Source organism: Phyllostomus hastatus, unplaced genomic scaffold (assembly GCF_019186645.2).
Source record: "Phyllostomus hastatus isolate PE091 unplaced genomic scaffold, TTU_PhHast_1.1 phas_contig_1048, whole genome shotgun sequence".
NCBI lineage: Eukaryota > Metazoa > Chordata > Mammalia > Chiroptera > Phyllostomidae > Phyllostomus > Phyllostomus hastatus.
The window spans coordinates 2,609,400-2,630,300 of NW_025333513.1; the positions used below are offsets into that span (position 1 = coordinate 2,609,400).

The 20,901-nt window shown below is 44.1% G+C and overlaps 1 protein-coding gene across 1 annotated transcript; it reads left to right on the top strand.

Moving 5' to 3' along the window:
* Positions 1-3,123: 3,123 nt before the first annotated feature.
* On the top strand, positions 3,124-8,569 carry LOC123815923 (HLA class II histocompatibility antigen, DQ beta 1 chain-like). The gene is given in 7 exon segments (XM_045834653.1): positions 3,124-3,307; positions 5,149-5,321; positions 5,323-5,422; positions 6,295-6,576; positions 7,082-7,192; positions 7,649-7,672; positions 8,244-8,569. Coding segments are annotated over 7 exon segments (813 nt in total). The 5' UTR covers positions 3,124-3,198; the 3' UTR covers positions 8,258-8,569.
* Positions 8,570-20,901: the final 12,332 nt, after the last annotated feature.

Below are 20,901 nucleotides of genomic sequence, written 5' to 3' on the forward strand. Positions count from 1 at the left end.
CTTTTCCTCTGTAATGAAGGGATAAGGGGTAAGGATTCAAAATCATAGTAATTCCATCATGTGCACAGAGATGGGAAATGACAAGAAGACTTTGCTATCTTTGTTAGTGATGTCAAAAAAACCCCAACAAAATGATGAACTCGCTATTATATTAGAACTCACGTGTATGCAGCTCAGCACAGATCATAGAGGATTTTTCCACATTATGCTGCATCCTGACAGTGTCCTGTGAGGTGTCCATTCTTTCTACAGATGAGGCAAAACTAAGTCTCCCAGAGCTAAAATATTTTATCCTTGGTCACTCTGCTACTAATTTGACTCTTTTTCAGATTATCTAAAATGTGATTTTAAAGAGATAATTTTGTGTAAAGAGAAAGGACCCACTTTATATTAGTAGTCATGGAAAATTCACCTAACTGGTTACCTAAGGGATCATATGGGAACATATTTGAGTAGCATTGTAAAGACTTAGAAAAATTTAGGGATAGATGCTTGCTAAATTTTTAATAAAAGGAAATAATATTCTGGGAGCAGTATTTCTAATTATACTACCATTGGCATTAAAAAGGCCACAGAGCCCTTTAATATAAATAATGTTTCTTAATTCCTGAAGTGAACGTAGAATGGGGTCCTGGATGGCAATTCAGGTGACAAGATAATCATTTAGTTTATGGTTAGTGCACTGACTACGCACAGATGCCAGGGGATGCTGACCAGGGAAGATGATTTCTCTGTGGATTTCCTCAAAGAAGGAGTCCACACCTTTAATCTTCTACACTGAGGGAACAGAGGATGTCCCTGGGGGGACTCTCCCTACTGTGCCCTCAGTCATGTTAATGACTGTTTCCTCATCTCATTGTCTACCCACATGGGCACACACTGCCCTCCTCCAAAGTGCCCTGCCTCTGGGCCGGTGGGGTGATTCAGGTGAGGTGCCAGCAATGGGGATGTCTGTCTGAGTGGCCTTCATCTCAGACCAGGCTAGCACTGGCTGCACTGAAGAATGTAGCCAGAATAGGGACACTGGAAGGAACTCTAGACAATGTAGAGAATGATGACTGGGTCAGGGCAAGTGGCTGGAAGAAGCCCAAACCAGGGCCTTTCAGATGAGATTTCAGCCAATCAGAAAACGGAGCCTAAGCTGACACTTTTGTTGCTAGTAGAGAAGTCTGTGTGAAGAGGCCTGTGAGATGGGGAATACCCAGGTCTGACACAGCCTGTTCTGCACAGGTCCAGAACAGAAGTGACAAATTTTCCCTTTAAGACGAGGGAGGGTGGTGTAGGGTGGGGGGAAATGGACCAGAGGCCTCTGTTATTCTGAGGGACCCTGAGGTGAGGGTTGAGGAAACTGAAGAACCTTCAAGTACTTTCTCTGACTATTCTTTCTTGTCCCCAAACCCTACTCCAGGTCTGAGTTGGATGTTCGCCCTGTATGCTTCCACCCTCATTCTTGAGTTACACTGACCCTGATACCCCACTGTGCCAGGAAGCCCAGGGACAAATTCCCAGGCTCAGGTGCTCTGGAGTGATGGGCCCAATAGAGAAGACTGGAAGAACTCACTGCTTCCATGGGCCACTAATGGGACTTCTTGTCTTGCTTCTTCCCTATTTCTTTTTACCTGGCAAATTTCTTATGCTCTGCTTTTAGATCTTGTCCTCAATTTTAACAAGGAGATGTCAAAATGCAGGGAAGAGGGGGAAGAAGGTAGAGAAGAGAGGAGATGCTTATTATCTTGTTTATGAATGTTTGCCAGGCATTGTTTTAATTGCTCTATAACTTTTAGTACTACCCCTAGTCATGAGCAAGAGGAGCCTGATAAATAACACATTTATTAAAAGCCCCACATCGATAGTCCTGCCACATGGGGTTTGATGCTTATGGGCTGGCACCATACAAGCTATGACTCTGAATATCTCCCTCAGTTAACACTGTTCAGGTCCCCAAGGAATGCTTCTCCACATCTTTTGCTCTCTGTTCTGGAAACTGAAGGTAACTGTGTCTGAACATTGTGAACAGTTGTGGATTGTACCTTTGCTGACAACTGATGAACCTGTTTCATGGTTCAGGGAGGATTTAAGCAGCTGAAGCACTTCTAAGAAAAAAATCAAATTCAATGTAGAACCCACCTCAGAGTTATCCCCTTTGATAAGTGAGGGTACAGTGGTACTTATCACCTGATTCCCATCTTTCATTGGCCAACAGATACTCTCAGGGCCATTAAACCTCCAGCTCTTGTGGCCTGCCCCAACTGCATTGCAGGCTGAGAAAACCTCATGATGGAGAATTTTAAGACCTTGCAATAGGCTCCATCAAGAACAAACAAACAAACATGCAAACAATGCCCTTTTCCTCCAAAAAGAAAAAAAAAGAAAAAACTAACTTAACTTTCAAATACTTTCATTCAAAGAGCACAAATGCAATACATTTTTTTCATAATGAAGAATCACTTGCCAGCAGGGCTGGGTATCATTTGTTTGTGACATTACTAATGGTTACATGTGACAGGAGAGAGGAACACTGTGATATTAACCAGTGATATTACTGGTAAGTTTGTATGTAAGAAGCCATAGATGTAAAATGGATGAAACATGATCCACATTTTCCAAAGAGAAGCCTGAGGCAAAAAGAGGTTGAGTAGTGATTTGTTGACTCTCATGAAGCACATCTGAGATAGAACTTCAGCCCCAAACCATTTCCTCTCAGAGCTCAGCTCTTCCCACCACAATTTAAGGCCCCTGGAGTGTTTAAGATAATAGAAGGGAATGTCTCCATGACAACAATTTTCTCTTTCCTGATATATGATCCCCATTCACTTGCCTCTACTAAAAAACTCAGGTATAAGAACAATAGATTTTAACTGAATATCACACAAAGATATCTACCAGAACAATTTTTCTCTTTGCATTCTGTAAACCCCTAAGACATTCAATCTTCAGATCTTCTATAACAGAAAATCTTCAGTGCAGTTTGATGAAGACTAGGTTCCAGGCATCAGGTAAAGAACCTTCATAAAAAAAACATCTGCTCAGAGACAGATGAGGGCCTTCAGCTGCAGTGCTGATTGGTTCCTGTCCTGGGGACTCTCCAATCCCACCTTGCATCTGACACTTTCACTGGTTTTTATTCTCTGAACTCTACCTCAGAGTCATCAGGAGGAGCTGTGATCACTAGTGTTACTTTTTCCTTTGTTCTCAGTTATGTCTGGGAAAATGGCTCTGCGGATCCCCAGGGGCCCTTGGACAGCAGCTGCGATGGTGACCTTGCTGGTGCTGAGTGCCCTGGTGGCTGAGGGCAGAGACTCTCCACGTGAGTGCAGGGTAGCTGTTCCCCAGAGCCCCCAGCCTGGGGACCAGGCTCTGAGGGACCCTTGGGCTGGGGCGTGGGCTGACTATGATCTGAGAATACAGTCTTTTATCACTCATTTCCTCTCTTCTGTAGAAATAGCTATGTTACATTTTCTCTTTTGCCTTCTAAAGTGAAAGTGAGGACAATAACAATCCACTGGCTCAAGGCTGGGGATGTTATAATGGGAGAAAGGAGTTGGTGTGCACCTGCCACCAGTGATAGGAAAAGGGGTTATTTTTGAAGATAAGAGTTTCTCCAAGGAAGACAGAGCAGGATTTGTCTTTTCAGGGTCCCCCAAGATCTTGTCTGGACTAAATATTGGGTTGGTCAAAAAGTTTGTTTAGTTTTTTCCCTTATGATGACTCTAGTAGTGCTTAGTTGTCTTTAATTTAATTCAAAACAATTTTGTTAGATTGTATTGTGACATTGTCATATCAGGATACATTTTAAAAATCATCTAAAATTGGTGAATTTTTGTACAGTCATTTTAATATTGCAGATGGAAAAACATATGCAATGTTTTTGGTATATTATGCTTTATTATTTCAAGAAAGGTAAAAAAAGCAACTGAAATGCAAAAAGAGATTTATGCAGTGTATGGAGAAGATGTTGTGACTGATCAAACATGTCAAAACTGGTTTGAGAACTTTTTTGGTACTATTGAAATTTTGGGCAAACAATCCTTTCCTGTGGGGCTGTCTTATGCATTGGAAGATGTTTAGCAGTAACCCTGGCCTCTACCCACTAGGAGCCAATAGTGGGAGATAGCCGATATACTTAAAATATCCAAAGCAATAATTATTGGTGAAATGAAAAATGTCTTTTATTTTATAGAAAGAACCATATGGACTATGTGGCCAACCCAACACTAAGGGATTCTGAGTTGGGGAAATGTGGCAGTAGGGGTCTCAGATTTGAAGGAAAGGACCCCACACCCCTGAGTCAGAGTGGGAGGTTCTGGAGGTGAAGTTTTGGGGCCTGAGTGCAGCTGACTGACTGGGCAACCACAGACAGGGAGTCTCAACTCCCAGTTTCACTGATTTAGGGTCAAATAGTAAATTGAGGGATTCAGAGTCTTGTGTTGATGGTGGACTGAATTTAAGAGAAAGGAGAATGTGAAGAGGGGAGTAGTACATATAGAGAGACCATTTGTTTCAGACACAGGACTCTCTCCACATACATTCTCTGCCAGTCTTCCTAACACCCCGTGTGCAGGCATTACGGTCTTCCTTGCACACACCTGCATTTATGCTACAGATGCTCCAGGTGCCCTGTTCAAGCTGGGAACTGGCAGTTTAACTGGAATCTAACTCATGTAATTGAAAGCCCGTGCTCTTTGCATGAGTAAATGCTACTTTCTAGGCGTCGGGAGGTGTCCGCCCCTTCCCGCGGCAGTGGGGGGGGGGCGGGGGAGGAAGGCACTTTGTCAGGGGCCCGGAGATTGTGACCGTCGGCACGAGGACGGGCTTAATCCCAGACCCTCCCGTCGCCGCTTCCCTTGAACTGTGGTGCTCGTGCGGGCACTCGTCTCTGAGGCCCCCGGGGCTCTGGGGAAAGGGGGGTTTCCTGTGACAGCGCCCCGGTTCTCTGAGGACAGGGGTGGACGTGAGGTCGCCCCGACTGCCCGACTGCCCGGGTGTCCGGCTCCGGCGGGGACCGCCGGTCGCAGCGCCGTCCCCTCCCCACACACCAGCCGTTCCGGGCCCGGGGATGGGGGAGCGGCGGGAGGAGCCCCCGGAGGGTGGCTCGGGGTGGGGCGGCCGCGCGGGGCGGCGGGCTGACCGGGCGGCGGTTCCCCGCAGGGGACTTCGTGTTCCAGACTAGGGCCCTGTGCTACTTCACCAACGGGACGCAGCGGGTGCGGTATCTGAACAGATGGATCTACAACCGGCAGGAGTTCCTGCGCTTCGACAGCGACGTGGGGCAGCACCGCGCGGTGACCGAGCTGGGGCGGCCGAGCGCCGAGTACTGGAACCGGGAACCAGGGACATCCATGGACCAGGAAGCGGGCCGAGGTGGACACGGTGTGCAGACACAACTACCCGATGGACGAGGCCCAGGCCTTGCACCAGCGAGGTGAGCGCCGCGCCGGCTGCCGGGGCGGCCTGTGGGGCGGAGCCCGGGCCGCCAGGACCGGGAGGCGGTTCCGGTGGCGGCAGCGGCGGGGACTCGGGACCACAGCCTTCCTGGGGCCGCCTGAGAGGTCTGCTGCTCCCTCCACCGGTTTGCACCTCCTGCCTCACCTCCGACCTTCGCCGGAGCGGCGCCCGGTGCCCCCGAGTGCCCCGGCCCAGGCCCTGCCGTGAGCGCCCCGCACCGCGGGTCTCCGGCTGAACCGGCGCGGCCGGGTGGGCTCGGCGGCTCCCCAGCTGCCGTCGGGGCCCGGGCACACGGTCTGATATATCACAGTTGTCGTATCTATCATGTTTTGACTTTTTGGCCTAAAATTATTATTCATCTCAATTCTGATTTCTTAAGTGACTGTCACTAGTCCTGGGACCTCTTTGAGGCAGGGACTGTCACTTGTCTTTGTGTGCCTGACACGCTGACTGGCTCAGTGTGAGCTCAGTAAACCTTCATGAGATTAACGAGTAAATGTTCTCAGCTGCCATCCACTCAATAGAAAATAGAAGGTAAGTAGAGCCTTAACAATGGACTTTATTAATGATTTTGTGCTATTTTGCTTAATGCATTAAACTAAGCTCTTCTTGACTGGGATCTTAATTTGCAATTTGTAAATGCAAAGTCAGAGGAAAAAATTGTTTCCAAAAAACAAAAACAACCTTCAATGGTGTTGTAAAGCAGAATGTAATTTCTTAGAAAAGCTCAACAGAGCTGGAGTTTTGAAGTAAATAAATTGATGCTATTAAATTACTGAATACAAACGGTTTCAGGTTTCTTTGCCCTAGACCCAGCCTATTGTCTCTTCCCGTCTGTTCCTCCCTCAGTGGAGCCTACAGTGACCATCTCCCCGTCCAGGACAGAGGCTCTAAACCACCACAACATGCTGGTCTGCTCCGTGACAGATTTCTATCCAGGCCAGGTCAAAGTTCGCTGGTTCCGGAATAACCAAGAAGAGACAGCCGGCATTGTGTCCACCCCCCTTATTAGGAATGGGGACTGGACCTTCCAGATCCTTGTGATGCTGGAAATGACCCCCCAGCGAGGAGATGTCTACACCTGCCACGTGGAGCACCCCAGCCGCGAGAGCCCCATCACAGTGGAGTGGAGTAAGGGGCGCTTTGCTTCCTTCCACTGCGGGCCCACAGGACAGAGAGCAAACAGAGCTTCCCCTGGCCCACCCCATCTCATCCCCTATCCCTGATGTCACTGCTGAGCTGGACACCGTGGGATGCAAGAGCTGTGACCTGGCATCAGAGGATTCCTGATCTCATTGTCTTTCCAGACACTAGGGAGGTCAATCTGCACACTTTGGTCCCAGAGCACAGCCCTGAGAGCTCTGAAGGACTGACTCCTGCAGCTGGTGACTGTGGTCTCAGGGTCCAAGGATAAAGATGTGTCTCAAAGAGCAGGGATCTGCTTCCCCCTCTCTCTCACCCGCTTGTGGTGTCCAGAGATTTAATTGGCTGGTACTTCCCCTAGGGGTGGTCAGAATGGAGAACTAGGTTCCCCTGGTACCTCCACCTTCTGTACCTCAGACTGGATGTTAGGGGTTTCCCTAAAGGGCCACAGTGGGTGTGGGGACAAATGCTGACCTCAGGCTCTGCTACCCAGGGGCGCAGTCTGAATCTGCCCAGAGCAAGATGCTGACTGGCGTCGGGGGCTTCGTGCTGGGGCTGATCTTCCTTGGGCTGGGCCTTTTCATTCGTCAGAGGAAACAGAAGGGTAAGGAACTCTGGGGAAGTGGGGAAGATGAGCTACAACTGAGACCCTGTCTTGAGGAAGGTCCCTGCTTCTAGGTGTATTTCCTCCTGACCTGGAAAGAAAGAGGCTGGGCTGGTGGTGGGAGGAGACAGAACAGCCTAGGGGAGGCTTTGAGCTCTGATTCCACTGGCTGAAAGGCAGCCCTGCCACAGACAGGACTGGTGGTAGCATGAGTCCTAGCACTCACAGCTCATCATCGTCTCACTGGCCCCTGTCCTCAGCGTGTTGCCCTCCCTTCCTTCTAGTGATGTTCATTCATTTGGGGATTTTAGCTTGTGGCAGTTTAAGGCCTTGTGGCCAATGGGTAGGGAGAACACAAATTTTTCAATTAGGTTGTTTCTCTCATTTCCCTTCGGGTTGGCGAGACACTGGTTGCTCATGTAATGAGACCTTTCTTTGTATAACTTCCTTTTGTAGGATCTCACGGGCCTCCTCCAGCAGGTACTGTTTCTGCTCTGATTCAGTGCAGGGGAGGGTGTGTGTGTGTGCTGTGAAGACAGGTGCATGGCTTATTCTCTGCCACGGGATCAAGAGTCAGGGGAGAAGTTTGTTCAGTTTCTGAAGGAGGCTCTGGGGTTTGTTAGGCAGAACCAGGGCTTAACGTGGGTGGCATCTTTCTGTGAAACTTGGAGCCAGAGCCACATCTTGGGTGTTAGATACCAGGACGATGCCCAGTTTGTGCCTCATGTTGGTGGCTACAGTCTGTGGGCATTTATAAATGACTGCAAGAGGCTACTAATGGTAGAAGGAAGGTTAGTTATTAAATTTTCTTAGAAAGATTGAAGTGCCCAAATATCCTCCACCCCCAAGGAATAACAGCTGTGCCCCTGCCTTCTGCACATCTGTGTGCAGCTGAAGGGCATGTCCTTTTGGTTGGTTTCACCTTTACACAGATATTGGGAAGAGGTGATGACCCTGTGCCCCAGACCTCAGCTCTCTCTGATGCTGCAGGGACCCGGAGGGGAGGGGGGAGGGCATGTGCTCAGGGTGATGATCACTCTGTCTTTCACAGGGCTCCTGCGCTGACTCCTGAGGATACTTCAACTGGGATTGGCTGTGTCTTCTGTAATGCCTGCTTGCCCCTGCCTAGAATTCCCAGCTGCCTGTCAGCCTGTCCCCCTCTGAGATCAGAGTCCTACAGTGACTCCCACACAGTTGCTGGGTCACCTCCTGTGACCCTATAGTCTGTGCCTCTGGGCTGCCAGCTGAACCTACTCAAGGCTCCAAGACATTTTGTTTGTTTCTATTTCCTCCCACAGACTGTTCAAGAGAAGCATGTTAAAGCCTTCACCTGACTATAGAGCTTTTATTATAATTAAACATGTTATGTGTTATCTGTATACTGAGACTTCTTAGCTGGAGGGAGGCAGGAAAACCACTGCAGAATGAAAGGAACATATTTTGTTCCCTGAGGGAGACTGGAGGCACTTTGGGGAGCTGTGTGAAAAGCGGGCAGAGGAGGCAAAAACTGTAATAGCATAAACAAAATATAATAAATTTTAAAACCTTAGGACAACTGCTTGTGAGGATGTGGATAGAAAAGAGAATCCTCATACACTGTTGGTAGGATTGTAAATTAGTGCAGCCACCAATGGGAAACAGTTTAAAGGTTCCTCAAAAATTATAAATTAAGCTGCCATATGATCTAGTAATTCCACTTCTGGGTATGTATCTGATGAAAACAAAACCACTAACAGTAAAAATTATATGTACCCCAATGTTCATTGCAGCAATACTAATAAGAGCCAAGATATGGATGCCCCCTAGATATCCATCATTAGATGAGTGCATAGAAAAGATGGGACATCACACACACACACAGAAGAATATTTTCAGCAATAAAAAGTAGTAAAATCTTGTCATTTGCACATGGTTGGTCTAGAGGTGATTATACCTAGTGAAACACATCATACAGAGAACAAAAAATACCTTGTGATCCATTTATATGTAGAATATAAAAGCAAAATAAATGGACAAACAAAAAATATGGGCAGAAGAGATAGAAATCAATTCAGTCATCATCCTTCCTGGCTCTTTAGCACTGACGTTCAGGGCGGTGGCCTAGGATGTGCCGGCCCCTCTTCCAGTTCAGTCAGAGGTGTGTCTGTCAGCAGAGTGGAGTTACCTGGGCACAGGTCAAGTGGCCCCTGGTGTCACGAAGAACTAAACTGCTGTTTCAACTATATCTTGGCAACTCACATTGGTCAAGGTCAATTTTTATTTTTGGAAAAGTATAACCAGTAATAAAAGCAATATTTTTTGGTTCAAAATGATTGAAACCCATCTGAAATTTAGTTAGTTCATGTTGCAAGGAGGCCTGGGGTCAAACTGATTTCAGAAGAGAGTAGATGCAGATATTCAATGAGGTCTTTGTCTTTCCTCTTCCTGTTATATCTCTACCTGTGCCACTTTTTCTCATTGTTCCTGCATATTTTTTGCATTGTGTCTCTCTGCATCTTTTTATGTCTGTCTCTGCATCTCTGTGTCTCTCACTCTCTCATTGCATCTCTGTCTCCCTATTTTTCTCTAGCTTCACCTTTGTCACTATTTACCTGCCTCTTTTGACCTTTCTGTGGTTGTTTTTTGCATCCCTCTCTATTTTCTGCATTTCTCTCATCACCTCACAACTTATCTCTGTTTCTGTGTATGTGTGTGTCTGTCTCTTGTGTGTTTCTAGAGTGTCTACCAAAGTTTGAACAATTTTAGGAAAGATTATGAATGACCACATCTGAGTAACATGCACAGCTCTTAAAAACATCATCATGTAAATACATGGGACACAGATAGTCAGCCCTATGTTCACTCTCCCCCTTTAGTAGGAATATGGACTGGACCTTCCAGATCTTGGTGATGCTGTAAATGACTCCAAACCCCAGCACAGTAGAGTGGCATAAGGGACAGTTTGTTTCCTGTGGACCCCAGGAGGTAAATGGTAGTTTCCTCTGCTTCTAGTGCACATTGTCGGTGATGCTGACTCACACTCACCTCATCCCTTATCTCCTGCACAGTAGTCACCTGGTGGCACTGCTGAGCTAGAATTCTCAGAGGATAGAGCTTTCCTTGTCAGTGGACAGTGACCTGTTGTTTCCTTATGGCGTTCTCTTTCCAGGGGTTAAGGAAGTTGCTACACACTGAAGTTCCCATGACATGAGCCCAGCACTAACAGCTGGTCTCCATCTCATTCTCTGGGAGCTTATCTTCAGGGTATGGAAGGCTATGCCATTGAGGAGCAGGCATCCCCTCCTCCCTGCTCCCTCGCCCACTCATTGGGCCTAAGGAGCCAATGGAAGCCCTGTCTCTCTCTTGGATAAAGTGAGAATGGAGAACTAGGCATTCTTGGGCCCATTGTCTTCTGTACTCCAGGCTGTAATGCAGGTCACCAGGCATGGGCACTATGAATGTGTGGACAAATACTCTCAGGATGATTCTGTTCCCCAAGGTCATAATTTGAATCTGCCCAAAACAAGACACTGAGTGGTCAGAGGTTTTGTGCTGGTTTTGTCATCTTCCTGAAGGTGGACATTGTCATTTACCATAGGAGTCAAGAGGGAGTGACAGGGGAATGGAGAGGATTTGTGTTGGGTGTCCAGGAAGTCTTTGGTCTTTATATGTAGCTCTTTGCTTTTGACCCTGCAAAGACAAAAGGCAGGGCTGGATACTGAACCAGACCCAGAGCTTAGGGAGACATTGAGACCTGACTTTTCTAGTTGAAATATAACCCCTATTATGAGGGTAACTGATAGACTATATTATGGGACATTCTTACAGTTCCACATTGTCACACTGGCCCCCATGCTGGAAGAGTCTTTTTAATGAGAGAGTCAGAGTCTTCTTCCCTTCCAGTGACAGTTTCATAGAGACCACTGTTTTTTGTTTTTTGTTTTGCACTCAGATTTCATTGAATAATATAATCTTTAACTGATAATATTTGATAACCAAAACAACAAATACATTCTTTACAAACAAATTTTCTAACAAAAAAGAGCTGAGTAGGAAGTGTCTTAGTAGGCATATATCTTGGAGATAGTGTATGGGTACTACTAGATGAAAGCCTACTAGTATTTAGCCTTTGGCTCTTTCCCTGCATCATATCAGTCCATATGGGACAGTGTTCTCACCAATATTCCATAAGCTTGTGCACATTCCTTAGATTCCTCTGTGGTTAGGTTGGGGTCATGTGTCTAGTACCAGCCAACAGGACTTAAAACTGGGTGTCTGCTTGTGTTTTCCTACTACTGCAAGTCTGAAGGCCATTGTTGAGGTGAAGGTGTACAAGATGTTGGAGACTCATTAGTGAGTCCCTTGAATATCTGTAGAATTCAGTCCCACTTATTCAGTTAATGTTTTTACTGAGATTTAATGTTTACTGCAGGTTAATATCATACTGCAGCATATCATAGCCCTTCCTGATTATCCTAGAATGTTTAACTTAAGAAAGAGAGCTTGTAAGTTAATAAGGTGAACCAACTGAGTTAATGGAAGTTAAGAGATGATGAATTTCTAAAAGCGTTTATTTCTTTGTTTGCTTTCTTCCACCCCCCTGCCATACATCCCCCCACCAAAAAAACCATGTATGTCCAGTGACTAGAACATGCTTCTGTAATGATGCTGCCCTGGTCCACCTGGACTCCTTCCTCCTAGTACTGAAGGATTTATGCCCTTGGTTGCTGGCTGACAGTCCTCAGCCCTTAGGCCTCCTCCAGAATTGCCTTAGGTGAGGAGAGCTGCCTCACCCAATTTCACCCCACTTGCCAGGGGCACTCTCTTCCATGACTGCTCAGTGTGGGGCTACAGATGTCCCAAACCTCACCCTAATTTGGGCCAACTCTGAAGGTCTCTTTCAGCATCAGAACTCACTGGAGATTTTGATAAGGACCTTTATTTGACTGTATAATAGTCCACCTTCTAAAACCCTGCTTTAAACCACAAGACACCTTACAATTCAGGGGTGTCAAACTCATTTTCACTGGGAGCCACATCAGCCTCATGGTTGCCTTCAGAGGGCAGAAATACTTTTAGGACTGTATAAATGTAACTACTCCTTAACTGTTAAGGAGTTGAAATTACATTCAGCCCTTTGAAGGTAACCTCGAGGCTGATGTGGCCCCAGATGAAAATGAGTTTGAGCCCTGGCTGGCATAGCTCAGTGGATTGAGCATGGGCTGCGAACCAAAGTGTTGCAGGTTCGATTCCCAGTCAGGGTACATACCTGGGTTGCAGGCCATGACCCCCAGCAACTGCACATTGATGTTTCTCTCTCTCTCTCTCTCTTTCTCCCTCCCTTCCCCCTCTAAAAATAAATAAATAAAATCTTTAAAAAAAAAGAAAATGAGTTTGACACCCCTGCTTTAATCATCCTTCTTTCAGTTACTGTTGTAATTTATACACATTTATTTTTGTGTCTTCATACCTTTAGTATGGTGTTCTTGGAACATGGCAGTATCGGCATCTCTGCTCTTCCTTTCTCCTGTCCTACACACTTCCACATGCCAAACTGGGGTAACTGCACTATTTTTCATTCTGTCAAAGTAAAAAATATTAAAATTCTGCTGTAACAATTATTGTCTTGGGGTATGTTCATAGCTTATTTATAAAAGTTGAAAAAATGTTGTTTAACACTTTATTTTATTTATTTTCTTATTTTTAAGCATTTTTATTGTTGTTTGAATACAGTTTTCTGCCTTTTTCCCCCACCCCTCCCTACCACCCCAGCCCTCCCCACCTTCTTCCCCTGTTTCCACCCCTCCTTGTTATTGTCCATGTGTCCTTTATAATTGTTCCTGTAAACCCTTCACCCTTTTTCCCCATTATCTCCTCCCATCTCACCTTTGTCACTGTCAGACTGTTCTTAATTTCAGTGTCTTTGCTTATATTTTGCTTGCTTGTTCATTTTGTTGATTATATTCCAGTTAAAGGTGAGATCATATGGTATTTGTCTTTCGCCACCTGGTTTATTCCACTTAGCATAATGTTCTCCATTTCCATCTACCCTGTCACAAAGAGTAGGAGCACCTTCTTTCTCTCTGCTGCATAGAATTCCATTGCGTAAATGTAGCACAGTTTTTTGATCCATTCACTGATGGGCACTTAGGTTGCTTCCAGCACTTGGCTATTGTAAATTGTGCTGCTATGAACATTAGGGATACAAAGAAAGGTTGTTTTGGATTGGTGTTTCAGGGTTCTTAGAATATAATCCTAGCAGTGGAATTGCTGGGTCAAAGGCAGTTCCATTTTTAGTTTTCTGAGGAAATTCCATACTGCTTTCCATAGTGGTTGTACCAGTCTGCAGTCCCACGAACAGTGCACTAGGGTTCCCTTTTGTCCACAACCTCTCCAACACTTGTTGTTTGTTGCTTTGTTACTTGATGGCCGTTCTCACCAATGTGAAGTGGTATCTCACTGTGGTTTTAATTTGCATCTCTCTGATGGCTAGTGATGCTGAGCATCTTTTCATGTGTCTCTGGGCCCTCTGTATGTGCTCCTTGGAGAAGTGTCTGTTCAAGTCCTTTGCCCACTTTTTAATTGGGTTGCTTGTCTTCTTAGAGTGGAGTTATGTGAGTTCTTTATACATTTTGGAGATCAACCCCTTGTCTGAGGTATCATTGGGAAAATATGTTTTCCTGTACAGTTGGTTCTCTTTTCATTTTAATACTGTTTTTTTTTTTTAGCCATGCAGAAGCTTTTTATTTTGATGGGATCCCATTTGTTTATTCTTTCCTTTGTATCATTTGCTCTAAGGACATGTTGGTGAAAATATATTGCTGAGTGGAATATCTGAGATTTTCCTGCCTATGTTCTCCTCTAGGACTTTCATGGTGTCATGACTTATATTTAAATCTTTTATCTATTGAATTTATTTTTGTGTATGGTGTCTGTTGGTGATTGAGTTTCATTTTTTTGCATATAGCTGTCCAGATCTCCCAGCACCTCTTATTGAAGAGGCTATTTTTACTCCATTTTATGTTGTTGCCCCCTTTGTCAAATATTAATTGACCATAGAGACTTGGGTTTATTTCTGGGCTCTCTATTCTGTTCCATTGGTCTATGTGTCTGTTCTTATGCACATACCAGGCTGTTTTGATACAGTGGCCTTATAATATAGTTTGATATCAGGTATTGTGATCCCTCCTGCTTTGTTCTTCTTTCTCAAAATTGCTTCAGCTATTTGGGGTCATTTATGGTTCCATATAAATTTTTGAAGTGTTTGTTCTATGCCTGTGAAATATGCCATTGGTACTTTAATGAGGATTGCATTGAATCTATACATTGTTTTGGGTAGTATGGACATTTTGAGGATGTTAATTCTTCCAATTCATGAACATAGTATATGTTTCCAGTTGTTTGTGTCTTCCTTAATTTCTTTCTTCAGTGTTGCATAGTTTTCTGAGGATAGGTCTTTTACATCCGTGGTTAGGTTTATTCTTAGGTATTTTATTTTTCTTGTTGCTATATCAAATGGGATTTTTTTTCCTGATTTATGTTTCTGATGTTTCATTGCTGGTATACAAAAATGCCTTTGATTTCTGGATATTGACTTTGTATCCTGCTGTTTTGCTGAATTCATTTATTAGACTGAGCAGTTTTTTGTGGAGACTATAGGATTTTCTATGTACACTATCATGTCATCTGCAAACAGTGACAGTTTTGTTTCTTCCTTTCCAATTTGGATGCCTTTTATTTCTTTTTCTTGTCTCATTGCTGTAGCTAGGACTTCCAATACTATATTGAATAGAAGTAGTGTAAGTAGACAACCTTGTCTTCTTCCTAGTCTTAGTGGAAAAGTTGTTAGTTTTCACCCATTGAATACGGTGTTGCCTGTAAGTCTCTAATATATGGCCATTATTATGTTGAAGAATGCTCCCTCTATTCCCACTTTGCTGAGTGTTTTTTATCATAAATGAGTACTGTACCTTATCAAATGCTTTTTCTGCATCTATTCATATGATCATGTGATTTTTGTCTTTGCTTTTGTTTATGGGATGTATTACATTTGTTGATTTGCAAATATTGCACCATCCTTACATCCCTGGGATGAATCCCACTTGATCATAGTGTATGATATTTTAATATGCTGCTGGATGCAGTTTGCCAATATTTTGTTGAGGATTTTAGCATGTATGTTCATCAGCGATATTGGCCTGAAGTTTTCTTTCTTTGTTGTGTCTTTCTCTGGTTTTGGAATTAAGATGATGCTGGCTTCATAAAAAAGAGTTTGGGAGTCTTCCATCAAGAGTTTGGGTGTCTTTTGGAATTTTTGGAATAGTCTGTGAAGGATAGGGGTCAGCTCTTCCTTAAATTCTTTGTAGAATTCTCCTGTGAAACCATCTGGTCTGGGGACTTTTTGTGTGTCAGGGAGTTTTTTGATTACTGCTTCAATTTCATCAGCTGTTATTGGTCTGTTCAGGCTTTCTGCTTATTCTTCATTCACTTTTGGAAGATTATATTCTTCTAGAAATTTGTCCATTTCACCTAGGTTTTCAAATTTCTTGGCATGTAGTTCTTCATAGTAATTTCTTACAATCCTTTGTATTTCTGTGGTATCAGTTGTATTCTCTCCTCTTTCATTTCTGATTGTGTTTATTTGGCTCCTCTCTCTCTCTCTCTTTTTTTTTTTTTGATGAGCCTGCTTAAAGGCTTGTCGATTTTGTTTATCTTTTCAAAGAACCAGCTCCTGGATTTCATTGATCCTTTAGAATTGTGCTTTTAGTCTCTATGTCATTTAATTCTGCTGTGATCTTGGTTATTTCTGTCCTTCTGCTTGCTCTGGGCTGTCTTTGTTGTTGTTCTTCGAGTTCTTATAGGTGTAGGGTTAGGTTGTTTATTTGAAACATTTCTATCTTTTTTAGGTAGGCCTGTATCACTGTGAACTTCTCCTCAGGACTGCTTTCACTGTGTCCCATAAATTTTGGGTTGTTGTGAGTTCATTTTCATTTGTTTCCAGAAACTTTTTGATTTCTTCCCTAATTTCATTCTTGACTCATTCATTGTTTAATAGTATGCTATTCAATTTCCATTAGTTTGGGTGTTTTTGAGTTTTTTCTTTACTTGAGATTGGTTTCTAGTTTCAGTTACTTTTGATCAGAGAAAATTCTTGATATGATTTCAATTTTTTTGAATTTGTTGAGGCTGGTTTTGTGTCCTATCATCTGGTCTATCTTTGAAAATGTTCCATGTGCATTTGAAAAGAATGTGTATTTTGCTTCTTTGGGATGAAAGGTTCTATATATATCAGTTAAGTTCATTTGATCTAGGACATTGTTCAATGCCGCAATATCTTTGTTGATATTTTATTTGGAAGATCTATACATTTTGGATACTGGGATGTTGAAATCCCTTACTACAATTGTGTCACTGTCAATATCTTTCTTGAAGTCCTCCAAGATTTTCTTTATGTATTTGAATGCTCCTATGTTGGGTGCATGCATATTTATAATGTTTATGTCTTCTTGATGGATTCTTCCCTTGAGTATCATGAAGTGACCTTCTGGGTATCTTTTTATGGCCCTTTTTTGACATCTATTTTTTCTGATATGAGTATTGCTACCCTGGCATTTTTTTTTCCTGTCCATTTGCTTGGAATATCCATTTCCAGCCCTTCACTTTCAGTCTATTTAGGTCTTTTGTTCTGAGGTGCATCTCTTGTTGGCACCATATGTGTGGGTCATGCTTTCTCATCCATTTAGCTGTTCTATGTCTTTTGATTGGAGCATTTAATTTGTTTACATTTAAGGTTATTATTGATATGTACTTATTAATTGCCATTTTTTGTACCTGTGTTCATCTCTCTCTCACTGTTTTCCTTCCTTTTCTTAAAGCAGTTCCTTTAACATCTCTTGCAGAGCTGGTTTGGTAGAAGTGTGTTCTTTTAGACTTCTTTGTCTGGGAAACTCCTTATTTGGCCTTCCATTTTAATTGAGAGCCTTACTGGGTAAAGTAGCCTTGGTTGCAAGTCTCTGGTTTTCCTTATTTGGAATATTTCTTGTCATTTTCTTCTGGCTTGGAGTATTTCTGTTGAGAAGTCAGCTGCTAGTCATAATGGGGTTCCCTTGTATGTTACTTCCTGTTTCTCCCTTGCTGCCTTTAAGATTATCCCTTTGTCTTGGAATTTAGCCATTTTAATTATGATGTGTCTTGCAGTGGGCCTCTTTGGGTTCTTCTTGATTAGGACTCTCTGTGTTGCCTGGATTTGTGTGTCTTCTTTTCTCACCAAATTAGGGAAGTTTTCCATCATTACTTTTTCAAACAGGTTTTCTATCCCTTGCTCCTCCTCTCCTCCTCCTCCTTCTTCCTTTTCTTTCTTCTTTCTCATCTGTTATCCCTGTTATATGGATATTTGTACGTTCCATGTTGTCCTATATTTCCCTTAATCCCTTTTCATTCTTTCTGAGCCTCTTTTCCTTTTCTTGTTGTTTGGGTGTCTACTTTGTCCTCCAGCTCACTGGTCTGATCCTCTGCCTCATCGAGCCTGCTTTTGATTCCTTCTACTGTGTTCTTCAGTTCAGAAATTGTATTCTTCATTTCTTCTTGGCCCTTGTTGATATTTTCTATTTCCTTTTTCATGTTGATATAGTTTGCAGTAAGTTCATTGTAGTTTCCCTGTAGTTTTGGTGATTCTCTGTGAGCTCATTGAGCTTTCTGATAACCACTGCTTTTGAAAGCAGATACTGAGTTGACTCAGTATCTGATAGTTGACTTGCCTCTATTTCATTTAGCATTCTTTCTGAGGCTTCTTCAGTTCCTTTTATTTGGGGATTGTTTCTTTGTCTTCCCATTGTTTGTGAGACTCTTCTTGTTAGTCTCTGCTTCTTAAATTTATCTGTTCTGACTCCCTGGGTTTATGGAGTGAACTTCTATGGTAGGAGACCTGTGAGATTCAGTGGTGCATTTCCTTGATCTCCTAAGCTCGCTGGTCTTGGACTGTCATTTATGTTAGTTCTCTGTATGTCTTTGGATTTTGATTGTTGTTGGGTCTTTCTTTGGTGGGTCCTTCTCTCCAACTGTTTAACTGAGGGTTACTCTGTCCACCACATCCTGTATTCTGTTGTGCAGGTGTGGACAGGTTGTGTTGAAGCTGGTTCTTCTGTCTGTGTGAGGTTTTGAGGCTTCTCTATTGCTATTGTTCAGTTGTTTGTTGAGGGTAATTTCTCCATTATTTAGTTGTATTTCCATATCAGTCCTGGGCGGAGGTTAGTGTGGTCTCCACACACTCTTTCTCCATCTTCCATTATTATCTATTGGTGGTTCCTTTGTTGGTGGTTTTCCTCTTCCAGCTGGTATACTGGTTTCACAGCTCCCACCTACTCTTTTTTTGTGATCAGTTGGAGGAGGAAGGGAAAATGGTTTAAGACAGCAGGAGTATATTCTATATTATTTAAAGTACTAACCCATAGAGGAGATAGGAGACCCTTTGGATATGTATAGTGTTAACCATGATATTTCATCCAACTAGCCACTTTTCATAAAGGGTGGAAAAAAGATATGACTCTTGTTGAGGGTCGGGGGGAAGAACTGTGAGTTGGATCTAGACAGCAGTGAGTTTATGGGAGGTCAGATTATGAGGTAAAGTGTGAGTAAAAGATGGAAAATAGGTGTAGTGTGTGAGAGAACAGAGTTAACCACAACAGTAATAAAGTTCTAGAAACAGTGAAGTGAGCTAAGATCCAGGAGGGGTGCTGTGCAATATTTACAATTGTATGGAACAGCAATTATTTACAATAGTAATGGAACAACAATCATATGATGGGATCTATGTGATCTGAATAACAAGAATAGGAAGTACAGGACCTAGAGTAGTGTGCTAGTGGAACACAAGTGAAGTGAAAGAGGGAAAATTAAAAATATACTATGAAAGAGAGTACAAGGGAAACCAGTCAAACAATGCAATTTAAAAAAACTCAGTGAAGAAGACTAAACAGAAAGAAGAGAAATAAGAAGATACTAATAAAATAAAAGATGTAAACATAATGAAAGAATAATACTACCAATATGCAATAACTTGCAAGTTCTCTGGAATGGCAAAGTGAAATTTGTCTTACTATCTCAGTTGTTAGGATGATCTCTCTTAGGGTCTAACTGTGATCCTTTCCTAGCTCCAGGTTTTGTTGTGACACTTGTGGGAATAAAAAAAAGGAAGGAAGGAAGGAAAAGAAAGAGAGAGAGAGAGAGGGGAGGGAGAGAGAGAGAGAGAGAGAGAGAGAGAGAGAGAGAGAGGGAGGGAGGGAGAAAAGAAAAGGAAGAAAAGAAAGAAGAAAAAAGGAAGAAAGAATTAAAAAAAGAGAAGAAGAAGAAGAAAAAGAAGAAGAAGAAGAAGAAGGAGAAGAAGAAGAAGAAGAAGAAGAAGAAGGAGAAGAAGAAGGAGAAGAAGAAGGAGAAGAAGAAGCAACAGCAGAAGCAGCTGCTACCTCCTGCTGGCTTTAAACAAGCCAAGCCAGTTCTTCTGGTCTTCCTGGCTGCAGCCTGCTGGTTTCATTTCAGGGACTGAAATTCAGGGACTGGTTTCATTTTTCTCCCTTCCTGTGGTTTTGCAGGGATGGGGGCCAGGTCTGAGCCACCCTCTTAGCGGTTGCTCAGTCTCCAGTCCATTTCCTCAGTTCACTGCCAGCCCCTCAGTGCCCTTCTGTGCCTGGCCTACACCTTCAATCCACCAGTTGTTCTGTCCTTGAGGTGCACCAATTAAGGGCAACTCACACTCCACCTTCTCGCTCTTTGCTGTCTTAGATGCTAGAGACTCTCAGAGTCTCTTCAGGGTAGTTTGGCTCCCCTATTGAGTTAAGTCTTTCTGGGGATTTCTGACTCCCTAAGAGGAGAGCTGTGCTGCTCTCCTCTGCGGGGGGCATCTCTGCCTTCCTCTTAGAGAACCAGTCAGCCCTGCAGGGCTGGGGCGCCACCATGGCTGCTGCAGCGGATAAGGGTGTGCACCTCCTCTGCTGCTGTGCCCTGGGGCAGTGGGGTTGGGACGCCAGGTGCCTCTGGGTGGCGGGGTCAGGCACGCTCAGTCTCCCGGGCTGAGGGCATGAATGCTCAGCCTCAGCTGCTGGGGTGGGATGGGCAGCTGCTGGGCAATGGTTTGGGTGTGCACCATCCCTGGGGTTTCAGATGTCAGCACCCTGGGCCTCCGCTGCTGCAGTGGCAGCTGTGGTGTGGGTGGGGTGGGGATGGCTGGGTCTGTCTCGCACCACTGGGGTCTCGGGCACGGTTGGGTGCCCTCCACCACTGAGGCCAGGGGTAGGGGCTCAGTCATGATCCTGGCAGCAGAGGTGGGCCCACAGCTAAGGCTGCTAAGGCTGCGGAGGCTGCAGAGGCTGCACGGGGACAGCAGGTGGAGGTGGAGGCAGCTACTGCGAGAGAATTCCCTAAACAGCTGCTGAGTGCCTCTTTTCTTTTACATTTTGAAAAACTCCTCCTATTCAAGTCTGCTGCTACAGACAAGCGCCTGGTCTCTCACACCGCACAACTCTCCAACCAGACATGGGACTATCTGGGTCAGGGTCTGTCCCAGCCCAACTCTTCTTAGCCTGCATCCACAGTCTCAGCAGGTGCACACCACCCCTGTGTGTTTGCCATTTTGTCCTTATTCTCCCCAGTGACTTTGAGCATCCAGGTCCCTTCTGGTGCTGCTCAAACCTTGTTTGAGAGGGGAGGGAACCATTGACCTATCTCTCTCCCAAGAA